This window comes from Cyprinus carpio, chromosome B11, assembly GCF_018340385.1.
Source record: "Cyprinus carpio isolate SPL01 chromosome B11, ASM1834038v1, whole genome shotgun sequence".
NCBI classification, from domain to species: domain Eukaryota; kingdom Metazoa; phylum Chordata; class Actinopteri; order Cypriniformes; family Cyprinidae; genus Cyprinus; species Cyprinus carpio.
Window position 1 is genome coordinate 10,513,287 of NC_056607.1, and position 26,202 is coordinate 10,539,488.

The 26,202-nt window shown below is 36.9% G+C and overlaps 2 protein-coding genes and 1 long non-coding RNA gene across 4 annotated transcripts; all 3 read right to left on the minus strand.

Moving 5' to 3' along the window:
- Positions 1-74: 74 nt before the first annotated feature.
- Positions 75-16,358, minus strand: mst1rb (macrophage stimulating 1 receptor b). Its single transcript, XM_042733878.1, has 21 exons — positions 16,128-16,358; positions 13,285-14,578; positions 10,176-10,352; positions 9,980-10,102; positions 9,636-9,806; positions 9,156-9,316; positions 8,612-8,750; positions 8,346-8,482; positions 7,843-8,022; positions 7,642-7,741; positions 6,742-6,960; positions 6,479-6,625; positions 6,208-6,361; positions 5,985-6,077; positions 5,657-5,869; positions 4,569-4,649; positions 3,577-3,758; positions 3,227-3,336; positions 2,271-2,436; positions 2,043-2,179; positions 75-946 (listed from the first exon to the last, which is right to left on the minus strand). Exons 2-21 carry the CDS (start codon positions 14,485-14,487, stop codon positions 727-729), a joined length of 4,113 nt encoding a protein of 1,370 aa, XP_042589812.1. The 5' UTR covers positions 14,488-14,578; positions 16,128-16,358; the 3' UTR covers positions 75-726.
- An 879-nt stretch (positions 16,359-17,237) lies between these two features.
- LOC122138888 lies at positions 17,238-19,539 on the minus strand. The gene is made up of 2 exons (XR_006155865.1): positions 17,749-19,539; positions 17,238-17,637 (listed from the first exon to the last, which is right to left on the minus strand). It is a non-coding gene; the product is annotated as an uncharacterized LOC122138888 (long non-coding RNA).
- Positions 19,540-20,113: 574 nt separating this feature from the next.
- On the minus strand, positions 20,114-26,118 carry LOC109070997 (protein SAND-like). 2 transcript variants are annotated; one of them, XM_042733879.1, is made up of 6 exons: positions 25,971-26,118; positions 25,093-25,350; positions 23,254-23,670; positions 21,854-22,619; positions 21,605-21,752; positions 20,114-21,296 (listed from the first exon to the last, which is right to left on the minus strand). In XM_042733879.1, the coding sequence occupies exons 2-6, from the start codon at positions 25,220-25,222 to the stop codon at positions 21,156-21,158; spliced, it is 1,602 nt and encodes a 533-aa protein (XP_042589813.1). In that variant the 5' UTR covers positions 25,223-25,350; positions 25,971-26,118; the 3' UTR covers positions 20,114-21,155. The 2 variants fall into 2 exon arrangements, with proteins under 2 accessions (XP_042589813.1, XP_042589814.1); XM_042733880.1 differs by having other exon boundaries at positions 25,976-26,067.
- Positions 26,119-26,202: the final 84 nt, after the last annotated feature.

Here is a 26,202-nt window from a genome sequence, read left to right on the forward strand (position 1 = left end):
AAATGTGCTGTCACTGTTGACTTGATTTCAAAGGTATGCACAGGTATCTCACAAAACTGAAAACTTCATGAACAGTAGATTTCTACTGGGAGTTTAATACTTTGTGTAGGAAAATACTGCACATACAGTACAAGGCCAGAAGGATGGTAACTAAAAGCACAGCCATGAGAAAGTACAGTAGTTTAGACTGTATTGACTCTATGGCAAGTATTGTGTCTTTTATATGCAATACATAAAATATCATATGAACTGCATATGAATAACTCAACTCAAAAGATTTTACATTTTTGGACTTTGGAACAGAATACTTGTAGAAAATTTACTTACCCTTAAAACATCCAAGGTGCTGATGTGCAGTGAATGGGTGCTGTCAAAATGAGTCCAACAGCTGATAAAAACATCACAATAATCCACAATTCACATGACTCCAGTCGATGTTAACATCTTGTGAAGTGAAAAGCTGCATGCTTGTAAGAAATCCACCATTAAAGTGTTTGTACAGTAGATTGTTGTGATGTTTTATTAGCCATTTTGTCTCATCTAAAACAGATGATAATATAATCTCATCTACATCTTGAATGGCCTAAGAGTGAGTAAAAGGTGAACTATTTAGTTTAAAATAGTCCTGTTAAAATAGCATTCTGGCATTTCAAACCTAGTCACTTTCTTGTCAACAAGGCCCCCTTTTTAGTAAATATTGAAATACTTGGCCAATCAGCTAGAAACCTAGCCTTCATCAGCGGCATCTGACGAATCATATTCATCGGCAGAGTCTGTTAGGGCGGGGTAGGGGCGGGGCTGGTCCAGATTGACATATGTGACCTTCAGGCTGATGTAGTGCTCCCCCTCCAGGCTGGACAGTATACTCATCACAGCGGACACCAGTGTGGAGAAAGTTGGTCTCCTCTCAGGGTCAGGGTCCCAACACTGTAACATAATGGTGAATCTGCAGATACAGAGGTAATGGTCAGTCATCTCTCAGTTGGGTAATCTCTATTGAAAAGTGACTGGCAGTGTCAAACTGTGTTCATAAATCAGACATCAATCAGGCGTATGAACATGAGTCACACACATTCAAAGTTTCCATTGCTGAACCTTACCACTGGTCATGTTTGCACATCCTGTTGCTACACTCTGAGTCACTATGCATTTTTTTTTGTTTGTTTTTAATGTATTCCAGATATTCTAAAGCTTTACAAAGAAGAAATGTAGAAACGCAGTAAAAACGCCAGTGTAGACAAGGATCGTTTTCATTTTAAAACACCATTTTAGTGTAAACAGGGCTTAATATGCTAATTTGGTGCTCAAGAAACATTCCTGTTCTTATCAATGTTGAAAACAGTTGCTTAATATTTTTTTAAACTGTCATACATTTTTTCAGTATTCTTTGATGAACAGAAAGTTCAGAAGAACAGCATGTTTGAAATAGAAATGTTGTAACATTATAAAAGTCTTTACTGTCAACATTGATCAATTTAATGGATTTTTATTGAATAAAAGCAATTTCTTTTTTAAAGAAAATAAAATAAATCTCTTTTAAAACATTCCACAAAATATTTTTCATGCAACAACTCTGGCTAAAAGCTAAAGGCTTGGTTAGTTATTGCTGGAAGTTTCTCAAGGTTTACAAAGTTTTGTAATGTTACTATGTTGGTTTTTAAATATTTCCATCTGTCTGACAGTGAATGATGATTAACTCTCTGGGCAGTGCTTGAGGTGTTGGATAATTGAAGGGACATTCACAATAACCTTTCAGTTGACCTTTTCCACTGCTCTGAATACTGAGTAAGCTCTAAACCCTCTGAACCTCAAATGGTGGAAAAACACTTAAAACCATTGCATTTTCAAAAGGCCATGTCACTCTCTCTGTTCTGCTGTGGAACAATTTCCAAAAACAAATGAAAGGGAAACCTTCTAGTCTAGAGAACTGAACCGCCCTCTTTTAATCAACCAAACTTTCTACATTAGGTCAACTATTTTGATTAACTGAGAAGAGTAAGTTGGAGCGTAAATACATATTGCAAAAAAATGGAAAAACTTACAATGGATCTGGACAATATTGTGGCTGAGGCAGCCGTCTGCCCTTTAGAAGGTAATGTGTGACGTCATATGGGTCAACTTCGGGATATGGACTGGCTCCTCGTGTGAGCATCTCCCACATTAAAACCCCAAAAGACCACTACAGTAAAAGACAAAATAAAAGATTGCTGAGAAGATCTTATGACAAATCCTACATGTAATCCATTGGTTGAAGTAAACATGTTGCTCACCACATCTGACTTGGTTGTGAACTTCTGTGTCTGCAGGCTCTCAATAGCCATCCATTTGACGGGTAATTTGGCTTTCCTGTGGTCCTGGACACTGTAGTACTCCTTCTCTAGCACATCTCGAGCCATTCCAAAGTCTGCCACCTTTACAGTGTAGGATTCATCAAGCCTGAGAGAATATTGGTTCAGTCAATTCCAAATTCACAACTGATTCACAATTGTCTGTTGAGCTTCAGTGTGTATTTACATACATAAGCAAAGAACAGTTGGTAGGTCAATTTAAATAATTAATTAATGGTCTGACATTCTGGTTTGGAGCCCTAAACTCCCCCGATATAGGAGAAGTAAAAAGAAGTTTGAAAAACCTGAGCAGCGTTATACTATAAGGTACAAAGTAAATACATGCTGCATGTATTCCTCTCAATGACAAAATAATTACTACAAAAATGACAGCAGTGAGACAACAGCAGTTAAGAAAGCATTTGATCATAACAATGTGGATATGTTGGCATGAGCTCTGCAATTCAGCACTCCAGCCAAATCAAGTCACGTCTCACTTATTTATAGCATTGTATACAAAAGATTGCTTTAAATAAAGCAACTTACTACAGTATTAAACATGAAAAAACAGTATCATTGTAGCTTTAAATTAGAATTGCAACTTTAATTTCTACTATTAACAGCTCTCCAGTGTGTTCCCATGTGAACTTACGGCTGACCTAGATGGATTAAACAGAGAAATGAACCAGAGAAGGTTCACAAAAACAGACCAGTGGTAGTTCGATGGTGTTTACCAGCTGAACTTTCTGGAAAGTTCGCTTTGGCAAGCTGTTCTGAACTGTCAAAACTAACCCCAAACAAACTTAATTTGGCTTGATTTTGTTTGAAATTATGTCACTCTAGTTCACTTCTACAAGTATAGGGCCTTAAAGCCAAATCTTTGTGCATGCAACACTCACATGCAATTGCGTGCTGCCAGATCCCGGTGTACAAATTTCTTTTGTGCTAGATACTCCATTCCTTTAGCAACCTGGAGCCCGAAGCCAATCAAATCCTTAACTGTGGGATTCTAGGGTAAGATGACAAAACTACATAAGACTCGTATATAACAGGCACACATTAAGTTGTGTAATTATTGGAAACATTACTGCTGGAGCTTCGGTAAAGGTCATGAACTTGATTCTGAGCTGTGCAGAACATTATGTTGTGAAATCCATCCACAAATACAAACCTATTTTGTAAGGCAAAGGTAAAAGGCTGAATACATAACATATTTGATATGTTAAGAGTTTAAGTTCTAGCAACTGACCCTCTTCTCGCAGCGAATGAAGTGACGCAAGTCTCCGTGTTTCATGTAAGGTAAGACCACCAACGGAAGTCCCTCTTCAGGAAGCAGGATACCCAGCAGAGAGAGGACATTACTGTGATTAAATCCCTTCATCAGAATGCCCTCTTTCAGAAACTGCTCCACTTCTTCCACATCTGTTATTCCTACCAGAGAGACAGAATGTGAGAAAATACAGTTGCAAGTACATTTAAGCCATTGAAGTCAATTTACATGAAAGTGAAAGTGAAAGTCGTGACATTTGGCAAGTATGGTAGCCCATACTCGGAATTGGTGCTCTGCATTTAACCCATCCAAGTGCACACACAAAGCAGTGAGAAGTGAACACAACGTGAACACACACCCGGAGCAGTGGGCAGCTATATATCCAGCGCCCAGGTAGCAACTGGGGGTTCAGTGCCTTCATCCAGGGCACTTCAGCCATGGGTATTGAGGGTGGAAGAGAACGCTATTCATTCAGTCCCTCCCACCTACAACTCCTGCCAGCACCGAGACTCGAACCTGCGACCTTCGGGTTACAAGTCCAACTCTCTAACCATTAGGCCACAGCTGCCCCATTTAACCATTAGGCCACATTTAGAGATCAGTTTTTTAAAATAAATAAATAAATAAAATATGTCTCAAAATATTGTTTAAAAGTTTGCATAAACCACTGCTACATTTCTGCATGCAGACCCTTTTATCTGAAGAAACTTATATTGCATTCAAGGTACAATACACATTTAATCAGTTCATGCATTCCCTGATAATTGAACCCATGACCTATTGTTGCTAAAACCACAATCTAATGTTTAAGCAACAGGAACACTATTGCTGTTACAGCTAACAACTACCCAATTTTCAAGGCAGCTCATTGTGAGAAATAACTGTCTTTTTTATCAGGCAGGTAATCCCGAGAGGGTAGTTTGGTTCTTCATGAGTGTCTTTATGAGCTCTTTTCATGAGGAGTTTCTTACTGTTAAGTGATTTCACAGCACAATGGATTTCTCTGTTGTTGTGGTCAGTGAGGTAACCATGGTAAACTGTCCCGAAGTGTCCTACAAAAAACAAAAAAACAAAAAAAAACGTTTATAAATAGTGCCAATTAGGGATGCACGATAAATATTGGCATGATCTTAATGCACATCTCGTCAGTAAAGCCGGTTCTGTAATCAGCGGTAAATCTACATGTGCGTGCTTTCACGTGGAGCAGCCTTTACTACACAGAGCCTAAAAAAAATGCGCATGCGCAAAATATGATTATGGTTTTGTGCATCATGTCAGTGAACAATAGCTCTGTATAGTAAATGCTGCTCCACGTGAAAGCACACACATGTGAGATTTACCGCTATTTACAGAACCGCCTTTACTGACGAGATGCGTATTAATACTGTGTCGATATTTATCATGCATCCCTAGTGCCAATCATTTTCATGTTTATGACATGACCTTATTCCCTTTTCCAATAACTCTTTGTTTTTGCTTTGTTTTGCTCTTTCTTTTTAGAAATTAATCTATATCTTGTTCTTAAGTTGGAGTTTGGGGTCAGTAAGATTCAGGTAATTTTATTTTCTTTTAAGAAATGACTACTTTTATTCTGCAAAGACTTATAAATTAATCAAAGGCATTTATAATGTTAAAAAAAACTGCTATTTTGAATGTTCTTTATATAATTCTGAAGAAAAAATGTGTCATGATTTCCACAAAAAATATTAAGTAGCACAACTGTTTTCAACATTGATAATAAGAAAGTTTCTTGAGCAGCAAATCAGCATATTAAAATGATTTCTGAAGGATCATGTGACACTGAAGACTGGAGTAATGATGCTGAAATTCAGCTTTGAATCACAGGAGTAAATTATATTTGAAAATATGTTTAATTAGAAAACAGTTATTTTAAATTGTAAAAACATTTTTACAGTATTACTGTTTTTACTGTATTTTAATCAAATAAGTCCAGCAATGGTGAGAGGATACTTTAAAAATCTTACAGACCTCTAAAGCTTTGAGAGGTAGTGTATTAAACTTATTTTTAGCATACAGTATATTTTATTTATAAACACACCTTTTCCAATGATCTGGTGGAGGTGAACCTTGAGCATGGAGGCTGGGATCAGCACATCCTTCACCTCCTCCAGCAGCTCAGGGCGGAAACTGGTGATGGAGATCTTCTCTGGAGGCATGAGAGGGGTCAGGGTTGTGTCCAGGGTGCCTGTGTAGGCCAGGCCGGGGAATGCCACGACCCCAGTAGGTGCAGGGATGGTTGTGAGGGGCAGTTCTGCAAACACCAAACAACGTAATGTTTCTAAAGTATCTGTAGACTTCAACTTCAAAGTTTCATGAAGAACATACATAAATTAAAATGTGTTGCCGATGTGAAGATGCTCTCTCACCACGTCTGTAGTCTCCTAAGGGACATAAATCCACACTATTATTACGTGAACGACTATGGGAAAAGTAAGACAGGCGATTTTCTGCCAGCGAAGCTGTGGGTAAAGAAGGATAAAACTGAATAAAATTGCCTTTTTTCATAACAGCTGTGCTTGTTAAGATATGAAATTTAGGAATGACTGTAAACGATTTACATTAGTAAGACATGGCATAATTTGTGCTCACCTTTCTTCTGTTTCCTCAGGTGTTTCAGCACGATAAAGGCCATAACTGCACCTGTGACCAGAGCTGCCAGTATGCCAAGCACAATACCCACCATATAGTGGTTACTGACCAAGATTACGGTGCCAACATTATGTGTGTATCCATTAACTGTTACCTGGTACAGGAAAATACTGACATTATTGTGAGGTTGTATTATGCAACTAATTTGCTTTGGCTAAAGACGAGATATTTTACTGCATTTATAGATCTAGACCCACTTCCAAACACTCACCTTCACAGGTAAACCCTCACTGGGAATGGTGAGATTATTAGGGATCCTACATGTGATCTCATTATCTAAAACTTTAGCACCACAGTCAACATCTCCAACCGTCATGGTGATCGACATGCAGGAGCTCACAAGGTTCAACTTCTGATGCTGCGTCATGAAGAAGAAAGATTTTGAATGTTAAATGTTTTCTCAGAAAGATGATTCAAAGTGAAAAAGTGCTGCAATGCAATAATGGGATTGTACTCATGGATATATCTACATACATGCAAGGACACTTCATCAAACCCGGGGTAGAGTCTCAGTATGTGACCTTCAGTCTCAAACGGGATGGGTCTGCCATAGGGGTGGTAGGAGAAGTCTTGTTTCCACAGGCCGAGCACTCCGTCCATGTCAAACGAGAGCTCGCCCTCTTCTGTCTCATCTCGATGGAAGACAGGGGTGATGCACTCCATACGGGTGGGTTTTGCTTTCCCTCTGCACTCCTTCAGGGAACAACAGTATGAAGCAAATGTGAAAGAAGGAATCTATATCTGTTTGCTTTGATCCAGAAACTGGCAAATGCTAAAGCTGTACTTCTAAGGTATAGATTTAAAAGACTTTAATCTTTAATTCATGATCACAGCTCTCAGTGGAAGAACTGAGATAAGTCTGTTGTGAAGTTATAAAAACCTGTGTAGTGTTGTTGTGGTCATTAATAAAAGGAGACAGAATCACCCAACACTAAATATATGACCTTAAACACAAAAAAATAAGGTACAATGCTTTGAAAACATGCTGCTCAAACTGAGATCAGACTGAAAAGTAAAAGCCACTCTTCTAACATTTAGATAATGTTGCATCTGCAGAGCTGTAGGTGCTACACACCCAGAAGCTGCACAAAATTTGACTAGTTCTAGTAGTGAATATTGTTTATCCTGCTACCTTCTTATTACATTAACATGGGTTGGGCTAAATTTCTGTTAATGTTCTGGAGGATTTTAAAATAACATTTTTTCATCTAACTTTATTTTCAATAAATATATTTGCACACTGTAAGTTCTGAAACTTAAAGATTTTTATTTTAAAATATTAAGCAAAATTTGATTCCTCACTGGTGATATGACCACTTTTAAAAAAAAACAAAGCAATAGATCAATACGGGAGTGAAAGTTTACACTTCATACAGTGGAAACAGGTTTAAGGTGGCTTTCTTTGGGTTTAAAGTAGACGACAGTTCTGTAGACAGAGTCCAGATTTCGGCCTTCAATGATGATTCTTGACCCACTGCAATTTGGAAAAATAAAATATTAGACATTCTATATCTTCTCTGAAAGGCTGTTTTCTGAACTACCAAAAAGTAAAAAAATTAATGACTTTGAATTTACCTGTCAAAGCTGCAATCAGGCAGCACAGCAAGAATCTCAGGGGTCTTCTTGTAGCGGAAGACTTTAGTGGTCTCCACACGGGACTTATCGATGTAAACACGGAGCACCACATCTTTCACCTCCGTCACAGGCTGAGAGAAACATATGATGGAGGACAGGTTTCCTCTTACCACAGATACACTGTAGGTGGAACAACATTCCCTTTAGAACACAAACACTACATACTGTATATAATCTTAAACACAGAAAATTAATAGACAGAGCTGAAAATTTTAATGGGTCACTTCATACATTGTTTACATTTATTTTCCCCCAAATAAATAAAGCCTGGGTGAGCATAAGAGGCTTCTTTCAAAAACATAAACAATCTAACCAACCCCAAACTTTTAAACAACAGTGTATCTAATTTTTATACAATTACATTAAAATGTTTTTATACAATTAGCAGACCCTCTGCAGTGCCATCACATTGAAGAGCCTTGATATAATGAATACACACACACCTTTGGATTGGACATGTTTCTCCATCAAGTGTAACTTTCCTGTTCTTCCCAGAGTCCAGATAAGGACCTGTGATAGTGATGAGGGTTCCTCCGTTAACAGGCCCATAGTCAGGCTGGACCTCAGTGATGTTTGGAACCTGGTGTAAAAAAAAAAAAATATATATATATTAGGCAAAGGTTATCAACAAGCTTACTAATGACTATTGTTAAAAATCAGGTGGAGGATTTTTGTTTGATGTTCTGTTTGTGTAACTTAAATTAATTACCACAAAGGTGAATCCAGGCATCTCTGCACTTCCTTCAATGGAATATCGGCCCTCCACTCGGCCCTCATGCACCTTAGCTGTGATGTTCACGGATTTAAAAAGTGGCTCTGTTGCCCCAGAACGGATCTTACACAACAAGCTGAGCATAAAAATTTCCAGACTTTAACATAAACAGTTTCCTTTGAAAAAAAACATAAAATGTAACCAAAACTGTTATGTTCTGTTGGAAATCTGGTATGCATCTATTATGCATGATTGTTTTAGGAACATAAAGTCCAAAAGAACAATTATTTAAAACAATTGTTTTTTACTTTTACTTTTAATCAATTTAATGCATCCTCGGTGAATAAAGTATGTGTATCTTTCTTAGTACTGTAAGTTTTAGCTTTAATTATTTTAGTACATCAAGTTAAACTAAATAATTAAAATGAGAACTGTTGCTCTGGCAAGTAGTATTTATTTCTAGTTACAATTTTCTTTTTCTTTTAGTTTCAGATTTAGTTTCAGTCAACTAATAAGCCCGCATGAAATCAGTAATACTTACTGAGTGCTGTTGCTTTTGTGAGGCTGAACCACACAGGAAGTTTCTCCCAGCTTCACCTCATGGGTTCTGGCCGTGATGGCGGGTCGCAGGGGCGACTGAAACTCCCATCCACACAGAGTCATCTCACTCTGACCATCCAGGGGAGCTGTTTTGGGGAAAAACTACACAGAACATTTCCATATGCATTTGCTATATGCCTGCTCAAAATAAATGAGATATATAAATATTTACATATATCAATACGAGTACTTATCTAATATTTAAAATAATATATATATATATATATATATATATATATATATATATATATATATATAAATTACTAATATTTCAAATATTGTCAAGACTATTAAACATATGTGAAAAGTATTAATCTAGTTTTATAATCTAGATTCTTGTTGAAGACTGTACAATATTTTTTTACAAAGGAGTCACTGATGGATAAACCTTATTAACAAATAATAACGCTTAATATCTCACTTCTGTGATGCCGGGCGGACAGGACTCATTTTCCCAGTGTTTCCTGCACTCAGAAGCCCAGGTGCACTGACCGGAGCACCAGCCACATCCCATGAACTCCGGTGCGATCAGACACATAGCGCATGTGAGGAAGTGCCGACAACCCGGACCCCTCTGAGGCACCTGAATCATCTGCCAGTTTTAATTATATAACCATCATTAGCCCAAAAAAGGAATACAGCCTTCTGTAATCTTGGCCATTTCTAACTGGAATACTAGCATACTTCATACTGCATACTACTTTTAAAAAAAAAATGTAAGGGAAATCATGGTTGGAATTCCTTTAATTATTTTATGCTGCACACCTTATCTCCAACCACAAACAGTAGATGGTCTGGGGAGAGAACCGCTGCGGTAGACGACACCTTCTGGTTCTCTACAATGGAGTAATTAGCAAAGATGATGGGGCTGGACCTTTTTAGGACAAGCTGTGGCATAAAAAAGAAAAGAGGTTAAAGTAATGATTACTGAAACTGGCATAGTCTTCTTTATGAGCCATACCTGCAGGAGTCTCCCGTCTGATGTGCCTATATGAGCCACTGTCTTGTTCTCGATGCTGGTGACCAGCAGTGAAGTGAGCAGAACACCTCTCATCTGTCTGTTGAAGAGGTCGACTCTGTAGTATGGCTGAGACACCAGGGTGGGCTGATCCCTGCAGGTCATATTGTGCTCCATGCTCTGATCATACATATGCAATAAAATAATCAACATTGCACTGCTTTATTAAAGTATTTTTAGATAGATAGATAGATAGATAGATAGATAGATAGATAGATAGATAGATAGTGTATTTAAAAAATATGGTTTTAGCATTTTGTTTTCTAGAGCTAAGAAGAAAATACATTTTAGTGAAATATGTGGACAATGTTTTGTATATTTTGGATATTCCAGTAATCTAGGCCACCAATTTAGATTCTCACCACAAGAATTCCTAACATAACACAAAAGAACTCAATCTCTCATTTGGGTACTTCAGTACTGCAGTGATCTGCGGTTCTATTCTGATCTGCTTTAAACTATCAAATGTCGCTCTCTCCAATTTATGTATTGTCTGGGAATCTGACAATCCAAAAAAAAAAAAACTGAAATTCCCAACATCAGACAAAAGACAACCACACAATCCTTGACTAACCAAATCATGGACCTAGACAAATGTGAAGTGGCTGTGAGTGTGAACTTTCCTTATAAAGTGGTGCTAGCTAGTCAAAACTGAATTATTATTATTATTATTATTATTATTATTATTATTATTATTATTTTAGAAATACAAAGGCAGTCATGATCATTTTCACAAATTCATTTCCAGTGTGGAAACACTCAAATACAGTAGATTGATTTAACACAAATTAAATGAGTTCTATTTTTGCAGAATATTTTTTAATAATAATAAATTAAAAGCAGCACTTCTATCTATTCAAATGTGGTAAATTATACTTTTCAACAAATGCACCCAAAATGAGTGATCTGGTGAGTGTCTCTCATTAGAATCTCAACAATGACACTGTCATTTTCTCATTTTCCACACGTCCCATAAACACTGACCTCAATGGAAAACTCTATTATTTTAACTGCACAAACACACACTCATACACACATGCCATCTGTAAACTGCTTTTATGGCTTTTTAAGGCAGCAAACTCGCAATCGCACCATGAGATTTCTGAGACATTCTCCCACACATCGTTTAGATGGCAAAAGTGGCTAATTCTCATCTGAACACGAACATGATAGTCTTTGCAGCTTTTAAGAAATCTGAACCACATTTATATAGCTTGTCACTCATTTCAGTTGTGCATTAGCTTTATAGGCAAACAAAAAAATTGACACATATGATATAAATAAGTTCATTTTGTTTTGTTTGAATGAGGGTTTTAAAAAGAGTATTTTTTAAGTATGTAGTGGGCATAGAATTTATACATGTAAAAATTAATCACTGCATAAGATATCAAAAAAATCAAACCAAGTGGTACATAAGGGGAACTGATCTCATACATCCATTAAAAATCACCTTAACACATGCTGGTTAAAAGTAACTGCAAATGGCTATGCAAAAAGAGCTAATTTTGAGAAAAGATTTAGTATACTTACACATACTCATGATATTTTAAGAATACATACTACATGCATTAACCCAGTGTTCTGCTTTTTTTCAAAGTTTCTTTGACAACTTCAGTGGAGCCAAAAAGTGATCTAGCTGCTGCATGCCAGAAAATATTCCTCTAGACCACTTTGCCTTGCAAGTGCATAATTTTTCCATGATCTTTTTTTAATTTTCAAATAGCTTACCTTCCTGTATATTCACAATACTCAAAATCAGACTTCTAATGCTTGCGGTAATGTAAGAAAACTCATCCTGTAAGTGGCTGAGATTGTTTTCTGAGAATCCTGCTGTAGTACAGAGAAGGGGAACATTAGATTTAAGCTGTTTAGATAATCTCACAGAACTACTGCAAGCTTGAATATGAAATTCATAACAAAGGTGGTGTAGCAAAAGCTTCAAAGCTGTTAAAAACACACACACACACAAATAGAACAAAAGCACAGGCTACTTAAGCAACTTGTTTTGAACTTCATGTTAAAACTCAAAATGATGGAAGCACCAAAAACTTAGAAATTTAGGGTTTTAATGTTGGTATACCAGGGTCAAGCATGGGTCATTCTTTTGCAAGTCTGAATCAAGTTTAAATCATTTCCTAGTTATGAGTAAAGTCTCAGGCAATCAGACTCAACAAAAACAAGAACTTAGAACTCCGCATAACCTCTTTTTCGGGTCACAATGGTTAGACTTTCCTACAGGGACCAAACTGTTTTGCAAATTTGTTATTCTATTGGACTACAATAGCTGCTTTTATTTCTTGCATAAATGTTTTAGTATTCTGTGTGTGTGTGCCACAGGCAAAATAAAACTTACTAAGTTTCAGAGTCTTCAGTCTCAGAGTCTCAGTATTAATGGTTACAAAAGGTTTTTAAATAGTTTCTTCCATCAGACCATAGAATTTTTGATGAAGTGTAGTGCCTTCAGTGTCACTGTTACTCTCAAATTGAAGGAGTTGAAGTCCTATACACAAGCACATGAGACAGAATACACAAGGCTTATGACCCACATTGTGGTCACTCAAACCATTTTACAACAAAAGAACAAAATAGAAAGAAGCAAGCCAATTAAAATACCTTCAAGCTTTTGTTAAGAGGGCATGGCACCACAACTCCCACGGGAAAGCTTGGTAAGTCTCAACGTAAAACAATACCATGTCACATGAGAGAGTGAGAAGGGACCAGACAGAAGAGTCAAAAAATAAGGCCAACATGCAAAGCGATGATGGACAAGAAATGCAATCCAACAGCCATTTCTTCAAAACCACACGTAATGTCATGTGTTAAAGTTAGATGTTAGAAACAGTGTGGCATTTAAATATTTTAAATGTTTATTTGTAACTTTTAATTGCAGTTTTCCTTTAAAGCAATTCAAGGATCTTTTTTGTGGTACACAACAGTAAACTGTTGTTTTTAACCAATAAAATGATTTATCTGCTAATGGTTCAAAACCATAGAGAATATGAACAGATTATTGCAAACAAAAAACCAAAATAAACTGAGAAAATCCACCCACCTCATGTGGGCAGCTCTCACAGGGCTGAAAATGGCAAAGACCTCTGGAAAGCTGCTCTGGTCCTGACTTGCAACAGTCCTCCACTCCATCATCTATTGCTGTGTTTACCGTATCCATCGGAAATGCACAAAGTGCTGAATCGTGTTCAGGAACGCCCGAGTCATCGGTTACAGCAAATACGCCGTATAAGATATCATCCTCTTCTTCAGCACCCAGCTCACCGGCGAGCTCCCGTCCGGCCTTGCCAAAGTGGGCCGCTTGAACCACGTTGTAGACCACATCTTTAAAAGGTTCACTGCCATTGCTTCTCCTTCGCCTTTTGGGCTCAAAGCGACATTCTAAAACAATTTCACGGTAGCGTCGCATCTCCCACTCGTGGCGGGGCAGACGGCCTAGTCTTGTCTGAAAGGGCGACGAGTCCAAGTCAGTTTTCTCTCGTTGGACAGACAAGAAGTAGACAAAGTCCTGTGTGTAGAAGCTGTAGATGTACTCAATGCTGTATGTCTGCTGTAGAGCAGGCAACACAGTCAACCCTCTGACATCGGTGTAAAAACCATCCTCGGTTGCAACCGGTCGGCGTACGGAAATGGACATGCGACCGTATTTTTGTGTTACGCTGTTGTTCACCTTTGCCGCAACAAAGAAGTACACCGTTTGGCCCTCTTCCACCATGGAGACTTTCGTTCCCAAAGGACTAGCGATGCAATCCGGACAGAACTGTGGAGAGTTGAACTTTTTCCGGAATAAACACTTTGAAGGCCCAGGGGGTTTTCCATTTTCATGGAGTTGATGGAAATAGCAAACTCCATACTGGGAGCTTCCACATGAGTACAAGTACATCAAGAACGTGTCTAGGAGCAACACCTCGTTGTCTGTGTCCTCACGGAAGGGATCTCTTGCGATATCACACAAATTGCACATCTCACACTCCGGACTGCCCACGGGTCCCGTATGGAGTTCCCAGAGTTTACCTAGAGTGATGTTCACCGCCTCAATGACATTCTGAGAGGCCACATAGACTTCTTGGAAAAAGGAGTTGGTAACTATGTTCTGGATGGGATTGTGGGTCTGGAAGTAAGGCATGGGGTACGGCACTGAGAAGTCCACAGCGATGGGAGCCACTGGGGGACAAGTGTCTAATGCAGAAGACATTAGAGCCTGTATCCAGACACATGTCACCAAATGAGTGGCCCAGTGGACCATGTCCTCTTCAGGGTGAAGAAAATGGCTGTAGAGTGTTGTGGTTACCTCCAGCTGGCGTCTGTCAGTGAAGACATCCTGAGAACAGGAAGCCCTGAGAGAACAACCACAAAAGAAGCTTATTTTAAAATGGTTAATGAGTAGACACACACAAAAAAATGATAATTCCGTGATCATTTAGTCAAAACCTAAAACACACCAGCCCAACTGATAGGAGACTGGAAAGTGGGCATACTATTATAAAAGAAAGGTTTCAAATATAAAATTATGTGAATCAGTGATGACATAAAGAATGTTTTAATGTATTTGAGGGGGAAATTATTTTTCGATTTGTCTTAAATGGCAAAAGGATACGTTTCAAGTCTGTAAACACTAAAAGAGGTTTCGCTTATTCATGTCTATCTGCACTTACAGCTTTAGGTCATGTCTCTGCAAGAGAGAAAGTCATTAAAAGGTAAAAATAGAGAGGCTATTTCACATAACTTGCAAGTTATTTGCAAGTATTTTAAGCAAAATATGAAGACATACTGTATATATATATATATATATATATATATATATATATATATATACATACATACATACATAAAAGGCCTTTGGGAAAGAATGGTTGGCTTCTTACCACAATGTTCTATATAATATTGCTTGGTTCTCATCTGAGTTATTTTTTAACAGAGCTCATCACCATGTTCTACACTGAGGGCCTCTCAAATTGTCATTCTTGTCACAAACTAAACGTGCTTTTTTGTGCAAAATTTGCAAACTGACTGTTGTGCTTTTCAGTCAAGAGCTTTTTTTAACAAATAAGCGAGCTAATTACCATTCAAAATCATGCCACAGCATCTGCACCTCTGCACTGAATGCATTCTGCAGACTACATACACAAAAGCATTTATACATCTTCAGGGAAACAGTGGAAAGTATGTTTCTTTAAAAAAAAAAAAAAAGATCTTGACTGCTTGGTAGTGACACAAAAAAGAATCAAAGCCACAGGTCTCTTCGGATTGAAAAAGAAAGCTAAACGCAAATAATAAAATTCCCCTGACTAGACAAATGCTTGTTGTAATGTTATATTCATTTAAAATATTCAGTAACTTGGATCCAGGCTTGCATACTTGCACTTGTTTTTAGGGAGAGTCTAAGTATACAGTTATTATGGTAAACGTACTACCTGTTATTTTGATTAATTTTATTTGAATTGATCATACTCACAAAGCCTGTAGGTTGTATACAGGCTGCTTGGTGATGGCAGTGCCGGTGAAGGATTTATTTGTAGCATGCATATAGGGAATGGTTAATGTTGAAGTTTGAAGGTTGTTTAGTCTTTGAAAAGAGGATTTAACTTTTGTCTGACATGAGTCACAGACTAACCAATAGTTTTAATGATTATTTGATTAGTTTAATAATAGATAGGGGAAAAAGTATTTGGAATGCACTGTATCTATGGAACTAACAGAGCTGATGCCACTTATGAAGTCTTTATTTTATTTAGTTTATTGTATTTATTAGCCAAATTATTAGTAACAAAATTACAATAAATGATCGAATTACACAATTATGTTTTACAAGAAAAAAAAAATTAATCTTGTAGATATCTAATTTCATATTTAAGGGAAAAAAATAGGCAATAAGAACACACTCACCTGTTAAGTGATGTTAAACCGGTGAAGTACAGATCTCAGGATGGATCAATAACTGCATTTCCAACTCTGAACATGTAGACGTGGTTGTAAAAAACAATGAAGAAAGGAAAACAGCTTTCAGTTTATATTACCACAATATATTCAGTTTAATCTGTGCATAAAGCCAGATACGAAACTTCTAAAACATGATTAAAGAGATGTGTTGGAGTGTCGGGTGACTGCTTGATTCGTTTGAAGCATTGACTGGAGTTGACAGACCCCGCCCACCAGCATACGGGAATAATCGCTACTGTGGCGACACCATCCCTCATAAATATTACTTACGCTGTAGACGTCGCTTGGCAGACTACCAGTCACGTAACCTGATTAATATTCATAAGCCAAGCATTCCCCATATTAGGTTTTAATTTTATTAATTTGATGAATAAACCCTTTTTCTGTTAGTAAATATTGTGACGTTTGTCTGTGGGCGGAGCTTAGGTGGAGGCAGAAAAGGTTGTTTTTTTTTTTTTTTAAGTAAATGTTCAGCCATCCTTCATTATTCCGTGGAAGTGTATCTGTAGAGCTACAGAACAGCTTAAGAAAGCATTGGTATACTGTGGATTAATGTTTGTGGTTGTATTTTTGCATCTAGCCTACTTTTATATTTAACATGTCCAGACAAACACGCAGAGGTTATTCTGTGCTTGATTAAATTTTTTTTAAAAATTGTGAGTCAGCATGCACTTAACCCTCAAAGTATCCCAACTGTCTTTTCAATAATATTGTATATCCAAAGATGCAAACAGCCAACATTAACATTTCCTGTAGTTTTCTGATTAAATGAAAATTCAGTCCAAATAGTTGTTTATCATTTCACAATGTAATTAAATCACTCTCTTGCTGTGTCCACAAAATGCAATCCATTTGTAGAAAATATATAAATAATTCTACTTTACAAATATAGGCTACCTAAAGTGTATGACCTCATGTGACAGTGAGTGTGTTGTAATTTAACTTTTGTCAATATAAAATTATTATTCAATGTTACTCTTCACGCTTTCTCATCTTTTTGCACATAACAAAAAGATGGGGAGGGGAGTTTGGTCATAGAAATGTTAAGACTGCTAATAAAGTCATTTAATTTTTATTGTGCATGATTAGATTCATGATTATAGAAATACAAAAGCACACTTTATAGCAGAGAGGTAGTCATTTGAAACAAATGAATGGCCCTCAATTAATCATAAAAGGTGTTGCTTGAAATGGCTTTACATTTACATAAAAAAAAGAGCATACACATACTAATACAACCATAACAAATCCTCCTAAAACAGATCTCAGATGGAAAAAAGGATGGAAAGTATTGGTACCAGCAGCAGCACAGCTCCCTGTGTCAGACTCTGGGCACTGTTACACAGGTTTCCATCACAACATAAAGCATTAAACATGAATCCCTGTTTGTATACATCGTCACAGAAGTTTTTGCTCGCACATCCTTTTAAAGTGACATTGATGCCATTTAATGCAGCTGCAAGAAAAGAGAAGACAAATGATATTTGGTAGAAAGTTAAGCAGAAAAGAACTGCAATTTATTTACATTATTACTTTAGATTTTAAGAAGCAGTTATCCATGATTCACCTCCAGTTCCAGTGATGCACTTGTCCTCAAAACCTTAACAATCCAGTGTTTCATAGGTTGAACAGTTTGTGTCACTGCAGGTGTAACACTTTATTCCATTAGATGAGTCTGGACAGGTAAAGAAAAGCAGAGACTGGAGCCACACCTCAAAACACAAAAGACCGCGAGTATCATACAATTGGTCCATATTGTGCATTATTAATCTTCTGAATCTATACAACAGCTTTTCATGAGGAACAGACTGATCATTTAAACAGTTATTCTTTAAAATTGACATATGCCGCATTCTTTGAGCAATTTTTTTTCATTGACACAGTTAATCTGGTTCAAAAAAAAGCTGTCAGAATGACCTGGTTCTCAGCTTCAAATCTTTCTCACCAGAGAGGAAGCTTATCAGTGAATAATGACATAAAAGTTGTAGGCCTATGGGTCAATTTTATGGGGCTTTTGGTGTCCTTTTAAAAGCTTGAAACCTCCATTAACTGAATAGAGAGAGAAAAATTGAAATTCTGCAAAAGAAGTCTGTAAACAATGTCTGAATTTTAATTTTGGGGTGAACCGACCTTTTAATTCATGTGCAAGTCAATTCAAATCATGGTGACAAAAATGTTCACAGTATAGTAGAAATGTTTAGAATAGATAGTCAATTTAATATAAAACTTTTTAAAAAATGCAATATTTGTTAGTGTAACAGAGTTAAAGTTTAGCGTAAGTAGGAACATCACAGTCCATGTTTCTTTATTCTCACATGTTTGTACTACCTGCAGTATTGTTGCAGAGATCTAATGCACAGCATTGGGAGGTATATCTCATCAGTCCAACATTTACGCTCCAATCACCATATGAGGTGATGCAATTCTTAATGCTAATACCAGTGCCATCTACAAAGAATCATTTTAAAAATAATTAAGATTTACAAGCAGACCAAGTCAGTAATGTTTCTTACCAGTTATTTCACAATCATGTTATTCTTACTGTTTGTGGCTGTAAACTCTGAGAACAGTTTGCAGTTGGTGTGCATGTTCCATATGGAACTGATGTTAAAGTTATAACAAAATCCCATATTCAGTCTGCTGTGAAAAATGATGGGCTGATAAGTTATATATTTTTGCATATATATGTAGGTTGATATTTTCAAACAAAAATTCCTCTTTAAAAAACAGACTGTCAGTTGTTAAAGGAATGCAGTTGAAAATACTTCTTTCCTTTACCCTTTTATGGACATCAACAAGCGTGCTTGTTTATTTGATCTCATTTGGACCCCATTAGTATTCTTTCCTTTTTTAGAATGATTTATTCACTATAAAATATGAGTTCTTGACAGCAGAGGAGGCCCTTTGTTCAACGGTTATCATTTACTTACACTCATGTTGTTCCAAACCTATATGACTGATCTGTGAAACACAAAGGCAAACAGGACAGGTGAAATATTTATTTTTGGGGGTGAACTAATCCATTAATATTAACTGCAACCATCATGCCATTATTTAAACATCAGCATATTTTCAGCATCTATTATTTCTGCGATTGTCAATGATACTGATTTTTATACTTTTGCATTTCATGTCGGTTCTCTTTTTATAATCATGTGTTTATTGTCAACCAGTAACTAACCCAAATTTCTTTAATTAATCATCAGTTTGCATTTCTCTCTAGACACATGCCTGAGCAAATGTTTAAAAGTTTGGGGTCATTAAGATTTGTATTTTTTATTAAATTAATTATTTTTGTATCGAGCAAGGATGAATTAAATTGATCAAAAGTGACAGTAAATACATTTATAATAATGATTCCATTTCAAATAAATGCTGTTCTTTTTAACATTATATTTATTATTATTTGGGGAAAAAAGTATCAAGGTTTCCACAAAAATATTAAAAACTGTGAATGAAAAATAAACTTATGTATAAATTCGTATTACAAAATATATATTAGAATGATTTCTGAAGCATCATGTGACACTGAAGACTGGCGTCATGATGCTGAAAATTCCCATAAATAAATTACATTGTAAATATATATTTAAATAGAAATCAATTATTTTAAATTATAATGATACTTTACAATATTTTTATCAAATAAATGCAGCCTTGGGGAGCATAAGAGCACAATGTTTCTTTTCAAAAATCTTACTGTACCCAAACTTTTGAACATTAGAGTACAGGACATAAAAATTCCAAGATTCATATATATATATATATATATATATATATATATATATATATATATATATATATATATATATATATATATATATATATATATGTATAAATGCATATATATATATATAGAGAGAGAGAGAGAGAGAGAGAGAGAGAGAGAGAGAGAGAGAGAGAGAGAGTGAGAGAGAGGGGGGGCAAAAGGGTAATGTTTTCATAAGCGTTTCATTTCTTTTGATTATTTTTAACATGAAGCCCAGATATATCAAATATATTTGAAACATGAGATGTGCAGATTTCAACCTAGTTTCCTCTACATTATCTATCGCATGATTTCCTATAAGACTAGAATAACAAGACCATAAATGAGCAGTGAGTACATTAGAAGACCTCCTGACGCAGTGTCCTTCAATTAAAGCATTAATAACACATTAACAATCAAGTGCATCTATGAAACATACAAGAGAATATTACTTCAGAGGTATCTCTGATTGGTCCTTTAGGGATTTGGGGAAGCCCTCAGTAGCAACACATGGTCAGTCATTGAAACATTTGACACAATGACATTTTATACAGACCAATTCATTTCTAGTTTCCTCTTCATATCGAGCCATGCTTCGGGTATTTTGCACCATTTGCACCTACTCAGTCACATCTCTAAAATGAAAAGCCTGTTGTATAGATAAAGCCAGTTTTGTTAGCAAGGAAATACTTTTAGTCCCACCAAAACACACTTACAGTATTTGCATGTCACCAGGCTGGAAACATAAAATTCAAACTATTAAATAGTTTATCTTCTCATGGAAAAAAGGAAATGTGAAGGCCACTGCTCAATAATCTATTTAAGTAATTAGTAATATTTGTTACTCATTGTTGGCTCAATTTAAGCCATAGATGTTAAGTTTAAACAGTGACTGGTCTAGTAAAGAGCACAGGCCTAGATGTTTAGTTTCCAGCAGTGCAAAAACATTTATTAGATTGTTAGTGCTAATCTACTGCCTTCAGTGTTTTGCTGCTAGTTACAGGGCCAGTTTGAAAAGCAATTATCTCGAAATATTGTTTTTTATACTTTGACAACTGTACTTCACCAGCGTGAGTAGCAATCAAAATAGCAATCAAGCCCTTAATATCTGACAGCATCCGTTTACATCCCTATCCATTCAAGTAGGGTCACAGATGCTGCGCTTTCAGCAGTCTGGGCTCAGACGTTCACTAGTGTTTCTGGTGTTCAGAACTGCCTAAACATGCTCAGTATGTTAACGGACTGAGTATGAACAGACGATCCTCCTCCTTCCTGATCCACTTCAGGAGCTTGTTGACGGCAGACACAGCCAGGCCCTTTGTCCCCAGAGGACTAAAACAGAGGTAGAGCTCGAAACCACTTGTTACCTACAGAGGAAGATGCATTACACTGATCAAAAGTGACAGTAAAGACATTAACGTTGTTATAAACCATTTGTATTTCAAATAAAAGCTGTCCTTTTGACCTTTCCTAACCCAAAGCTATTTTTCAATGGAAGTGAATGACTATATAACACAAAACTGTAAACCAGGACAACACAGAAATCATAATGCTATAAATCTATCATATGCAAATGTGATATTAGCGGGATACTTCCTCAAGCATGCATACACACAACAAAATCTCTGAATGGAATCTAATAATGCCACTGTATTGCACTTTATGGCAGACTCACCAAGGCATAAAGGTTCTCGGTCTCTGTGCAGCGGTAAATGTAGCGCAGGGGACGTGTGGGGTGATGCAGGCAGCTGTGCAGATGCTGGTACAATCCCATCAGCCTCTCATGCTCCTCTTCTGCCTGGTATGGTGCTGGAAAGTCCGGACTGACAGGACAAAACAGGAAGTTACATAAAAACATGATGTTTTAATGTGTCTATCTATCTAAAAGTCAATGTTTTCATGATCATCACTAAACTTGTCTTACCTTGTATAGAGCCCAGAGCTTTTAGACTTGTACACAAAGTGTCGCAGCTCAGGTATGCCAACCTGTGAGACTGGATAACTTGGCGTGTTCAGTGCTTCCTGCAGGGATTGATATGCACTGCGTTTGCGCAAGCGCTCTAAGAACCGCTTCTTACAGTCGGAGAGGTTAAAGAAATCCTCACGATCTGTAGACACCAGGATAAGACAGAGATCCGAGGCCGGTTCCAGGTAAGAAATATGTGCGTGGAAAAATCCAGCTGGGTTAAACTTGGGCAGACATATGGGCGTCCACCCTTCGCCTTGTCGGAAGGCGGACGAAGAGCCGACCAAGTTGAAGAGCAAGTGCAGGTCCATGTGGTGCAGGAACTGGTCTTTTTTGCGCACCAGCGCCACCAGCCTGTTTCCTGCAAGCAGGATGGAGAACACCAGGTTCTTGGCTTTAGCAGCCTGCAAGCTGGAGGAGACCATGTCACGGGCCGAGCTGGCCAGAGGCAGGCACATGACGGCGCTCAGCAGCAGACCTGGATCTCGGTCGAGGAGCCGCAGAAGGTTGTCGGTGAGGTGCTCTGAGCCAGACAGCAGGCGCCGCAGGTCGTAGCTCTGCCGGTTCTGGAAGACGTGGTTCAGCTGTGTGAGGGTGAGCAGGCTAACGATCTGGTAGTAGACGTACTGAAGCTCTCGTGTCAATTCCCGGTCGGAGCAGTTAGTGCGAGAGACTCCCACCAGGATGAGAGGGCTTTTCCGCAGGAAAACCACCCTGTAGCCATCTGAAAGATGTTTACACACAAATGTTTATGTCTATATGGTTGTTGCAGTAGTTTTGTAGAGATATAGATTTGTTTATTGCTTGATTTTTTGTCTTGTTGCATTTAGTTAGAACATAATTTAAAGCCAAAAAGCATTTCACAAGTCAGCTTTTTAATTAAAAAAACAAAATGATATTAATAAATATTATTAATAAACAACAGGAATCAATATTATTAATAAATAATCTAAACCATTTGGTCAAAAAATGCACACACTACCATTCAAAAGTTTAGGTCCGTTAAGAAAAGAAGTCCCTTATGCTCACCAAGACTGTATCTATCACAAATACAGTAAAATAGTAATATTGTGAAATGTTATTTCAAATATAATATTTATAATTTTATTTCATTAAAAATAGGTATTGTCTATTTTAATATATTTTAAAATGTAATTTATTTCTGTTTTGGCAGAGCAGACTTTTTAGCAGCCTTAACTTTAGTCTTCAGTGTCACATGATCCTTCAGAAATCATTCTAATATGTTGATTTGCTGCTCAAGAAACATTTCAAATTACTAACGTTGTTGACAGTTGCGTTGCTTCAAAAATTCCCAAAGAACAGCATTTATTTGAAACGGAAATCGTAATATCCCTTACCTGCATGGATGGAGCGTATGATGTTCTTCTTATCCTCTACAAATGACATGAGTAACATCATTACTCCCATGATGCTGGAGAGAGCTTCCTCTGTTCCATAGCGCGTATAGATGGGCTTCCCCGCCTCACTCAAGACAAACATATGCTTCCTGTGGCTCCGCCATGTTTCACTTGTCACATCCTCCTCTTTTGCCTTGTTGCTGCTCCGAACCTTCTCTTTCCCTTCTTCTACCTGTTCAACCACTAAACCTCCCTCCTGCGCCTCCTCCTCACCTCCTTCCAGAGCGTCTTCTTGAACATTCCCTAGATTCGAGTCGCCCACCTCTGCAGCTTTGTCACTGATGTTGGGCTCGCTGTCAGCAGTCAGGTCCTCAAACGACTGAGCGTGAACAAACATGGCACCCTCCTGTCCAGCACCTGTTAAAGAGTGACACATTGCTAAGAAAAGTAATAGCACACCTCTGCTCAACAAACTACACGACTTGAGGTATCATTCATGAGATCATCAATTATATGAGTGTTACCAAACCTTGTGTGAATTAAAAAAAATAATAATAACAACAATAACCTTGTCAATGGATAATAATTAATAAGAAAAATAAGTTTATTAAAGTATTTTTCTGTGCTTTTGAGAGAACTGTTATAAATAAAGAGTTAAATTCCAGCAATTTTATGTTCATCTCTTTTTGCTGTTATAAAACTATTTTATGTTTATATATTGTTTTATTTATTAAGAAAGCATAAAACTGATCCCACGGTGACAGTAAAGACATTTGAAATATTACAAAAGATTTCTATTTCAAAATAACTGATGAAAATATAGCTTCACTATCATAAAACTACATTACATTTTAAAATATATGCAAATAAAAACAGTTACTTTACATAGCAATAATGTTTCAGAATATTACTGTTTCACTGCATTTTTGATCAAATAAATACAATCTTAGTGAGCATTAGAGATATTTTTCAAAAACATGAAATATCTTACTGATCCTAAATTTTTAAATTATAGTTTATATCTGTAACACAGTACATTAGCCATCGGTTACCACCCTGCTCTCTTGATGTTAAAAACTCAAGCAATATTAACCAGAATCTCTTAAAAAATTGCAGGTAGAGACTGGACAGTAAATGGGTCAAAAATCGCTAATTTAGGAACAAAAATTCCAATAATAAATATACACTGAAATAACAATACAGGTACACTCCTTAACTTTCCAGTTTCAGGAAACTGTATTATTAATAATAACTATTATTACTGATATTTAACACAATCTCTTAAAAAATTGCAGGTTGAGACTGGACAGTAAATGAGACTGAGAAGCTTCTGTAAATGCTTTAACTACATGTGTTAAAAATCACTTATTTAGGATGAATAATTCCCACAAATCCAAATATACACCAAACTATAATACAGGTACACTCTTAACTTTCCAGTTTCAGGAAAGAGCCCTCACATACTCCCAAGGGCTTCTGGGAAATCTTCCAAGAGATTTAGCTGAAACTTTCATATCATTATGAAACTTCCCGTTGTGACGAACTTCAACTTCTCTAAAGAATCATTCACGCAGCTAAACTAATTCTGAGATTCTAGTCATTCATCACATACAAACATAAGAGTTATTAGATCACTCACAACGGGAAATACAATGGGATATTACAAGGATATGTGCGACTGAGTGATCTGCGTGATCTGTTTAATAACTTTGTTAAAACATCATAAAAACTTGTTCAAAAAAAATTTTCCAAGGAAAATAAAGTTTACAATCTCGGAGAAAAGCAGAACAAATTTGCATCTAATAATTACACAGTTAGGTAAAAATGTGTGAAACTAACCTGGCTCGGTCCCCTCCACCAGTCCTGGGGTCGGACTCTCCGATCGGTCCTGCCGGAGTCGATCTGGTGGCACCAAGTTGCCATTTTTAACTTCCCAGAGTGCACCCTTATTGTAGACGTCTGCCGCCATCCTGGCATCGGACACGAGAGAGACCCAGCAGAAGAGAGGACGCAGTGTCCTGAACCACCAGCGATTCACTGCATGATCCCAACAGCTCTGAAGGTCTTACTGTACAATGTATAAGTTTCCATCAGCGTCTGGAAGTGAAATTACAGACAGACACATTAAAAGAGGAACAAGAATTGAGTTAATTCCTCAGTCTTTAAACTTCATTCTTCTTTTAAAGCATTTCATAATATTCTATTCTGATGGATTTAGATAGTTTTATGCAATTTACGTTATTAAAATGCTGTTAGATTAAAAAAGGGGGCCAATTATCACTGCCTTAATTTAAAAAATCCCTACAATATTAATGTTATTAATAATTATTTACAAAATATTAACACACACACACACACACACACACCGCAAGGATCTAAACTACACTGTATTTATAATGATGATAATGCAAGCAGAATTAAATTCAGTGCAAATTGTATTAAAAACCTTCTCTGTTTAAAACAGTAACATACAGTGTAAATGAATGCCAGTCTAGAGATACTCCTGGAACTGAACGCATATGGAAGATTTGTGGATTTTCTCATTTGAATGTAAATCCACTGACCGGCTAACGCACTAGCCACGGAGCTAAACCTTTAAAAACCGTTGAATGTCACTAGAAGTCATCTTACTCTGCCCCAGCTTGAACTGAATCAATTCTAACAGATGTTGTTCACATAGTTTAGACTCCTAATAACACAATTTATCGTTACTATACCTTACACGGTTTTTATCCAAATCAGTGTTTGTTGACTTCTCCTCTTGGGTCAAAAATCAACTCTCGGACTGTCACAGACGTCATCACGGAAGAGTTGCATTATGGGAAATGTGGTTTTTGATTCACGAACATTTTTTTTTTCAAGCACTGCTACAGTGCTACTGTGCTACTTTCCACGCTTTTCTGTCAAATAAAATTAAACACTTACATTTTATAAATCTCGCTTAACATT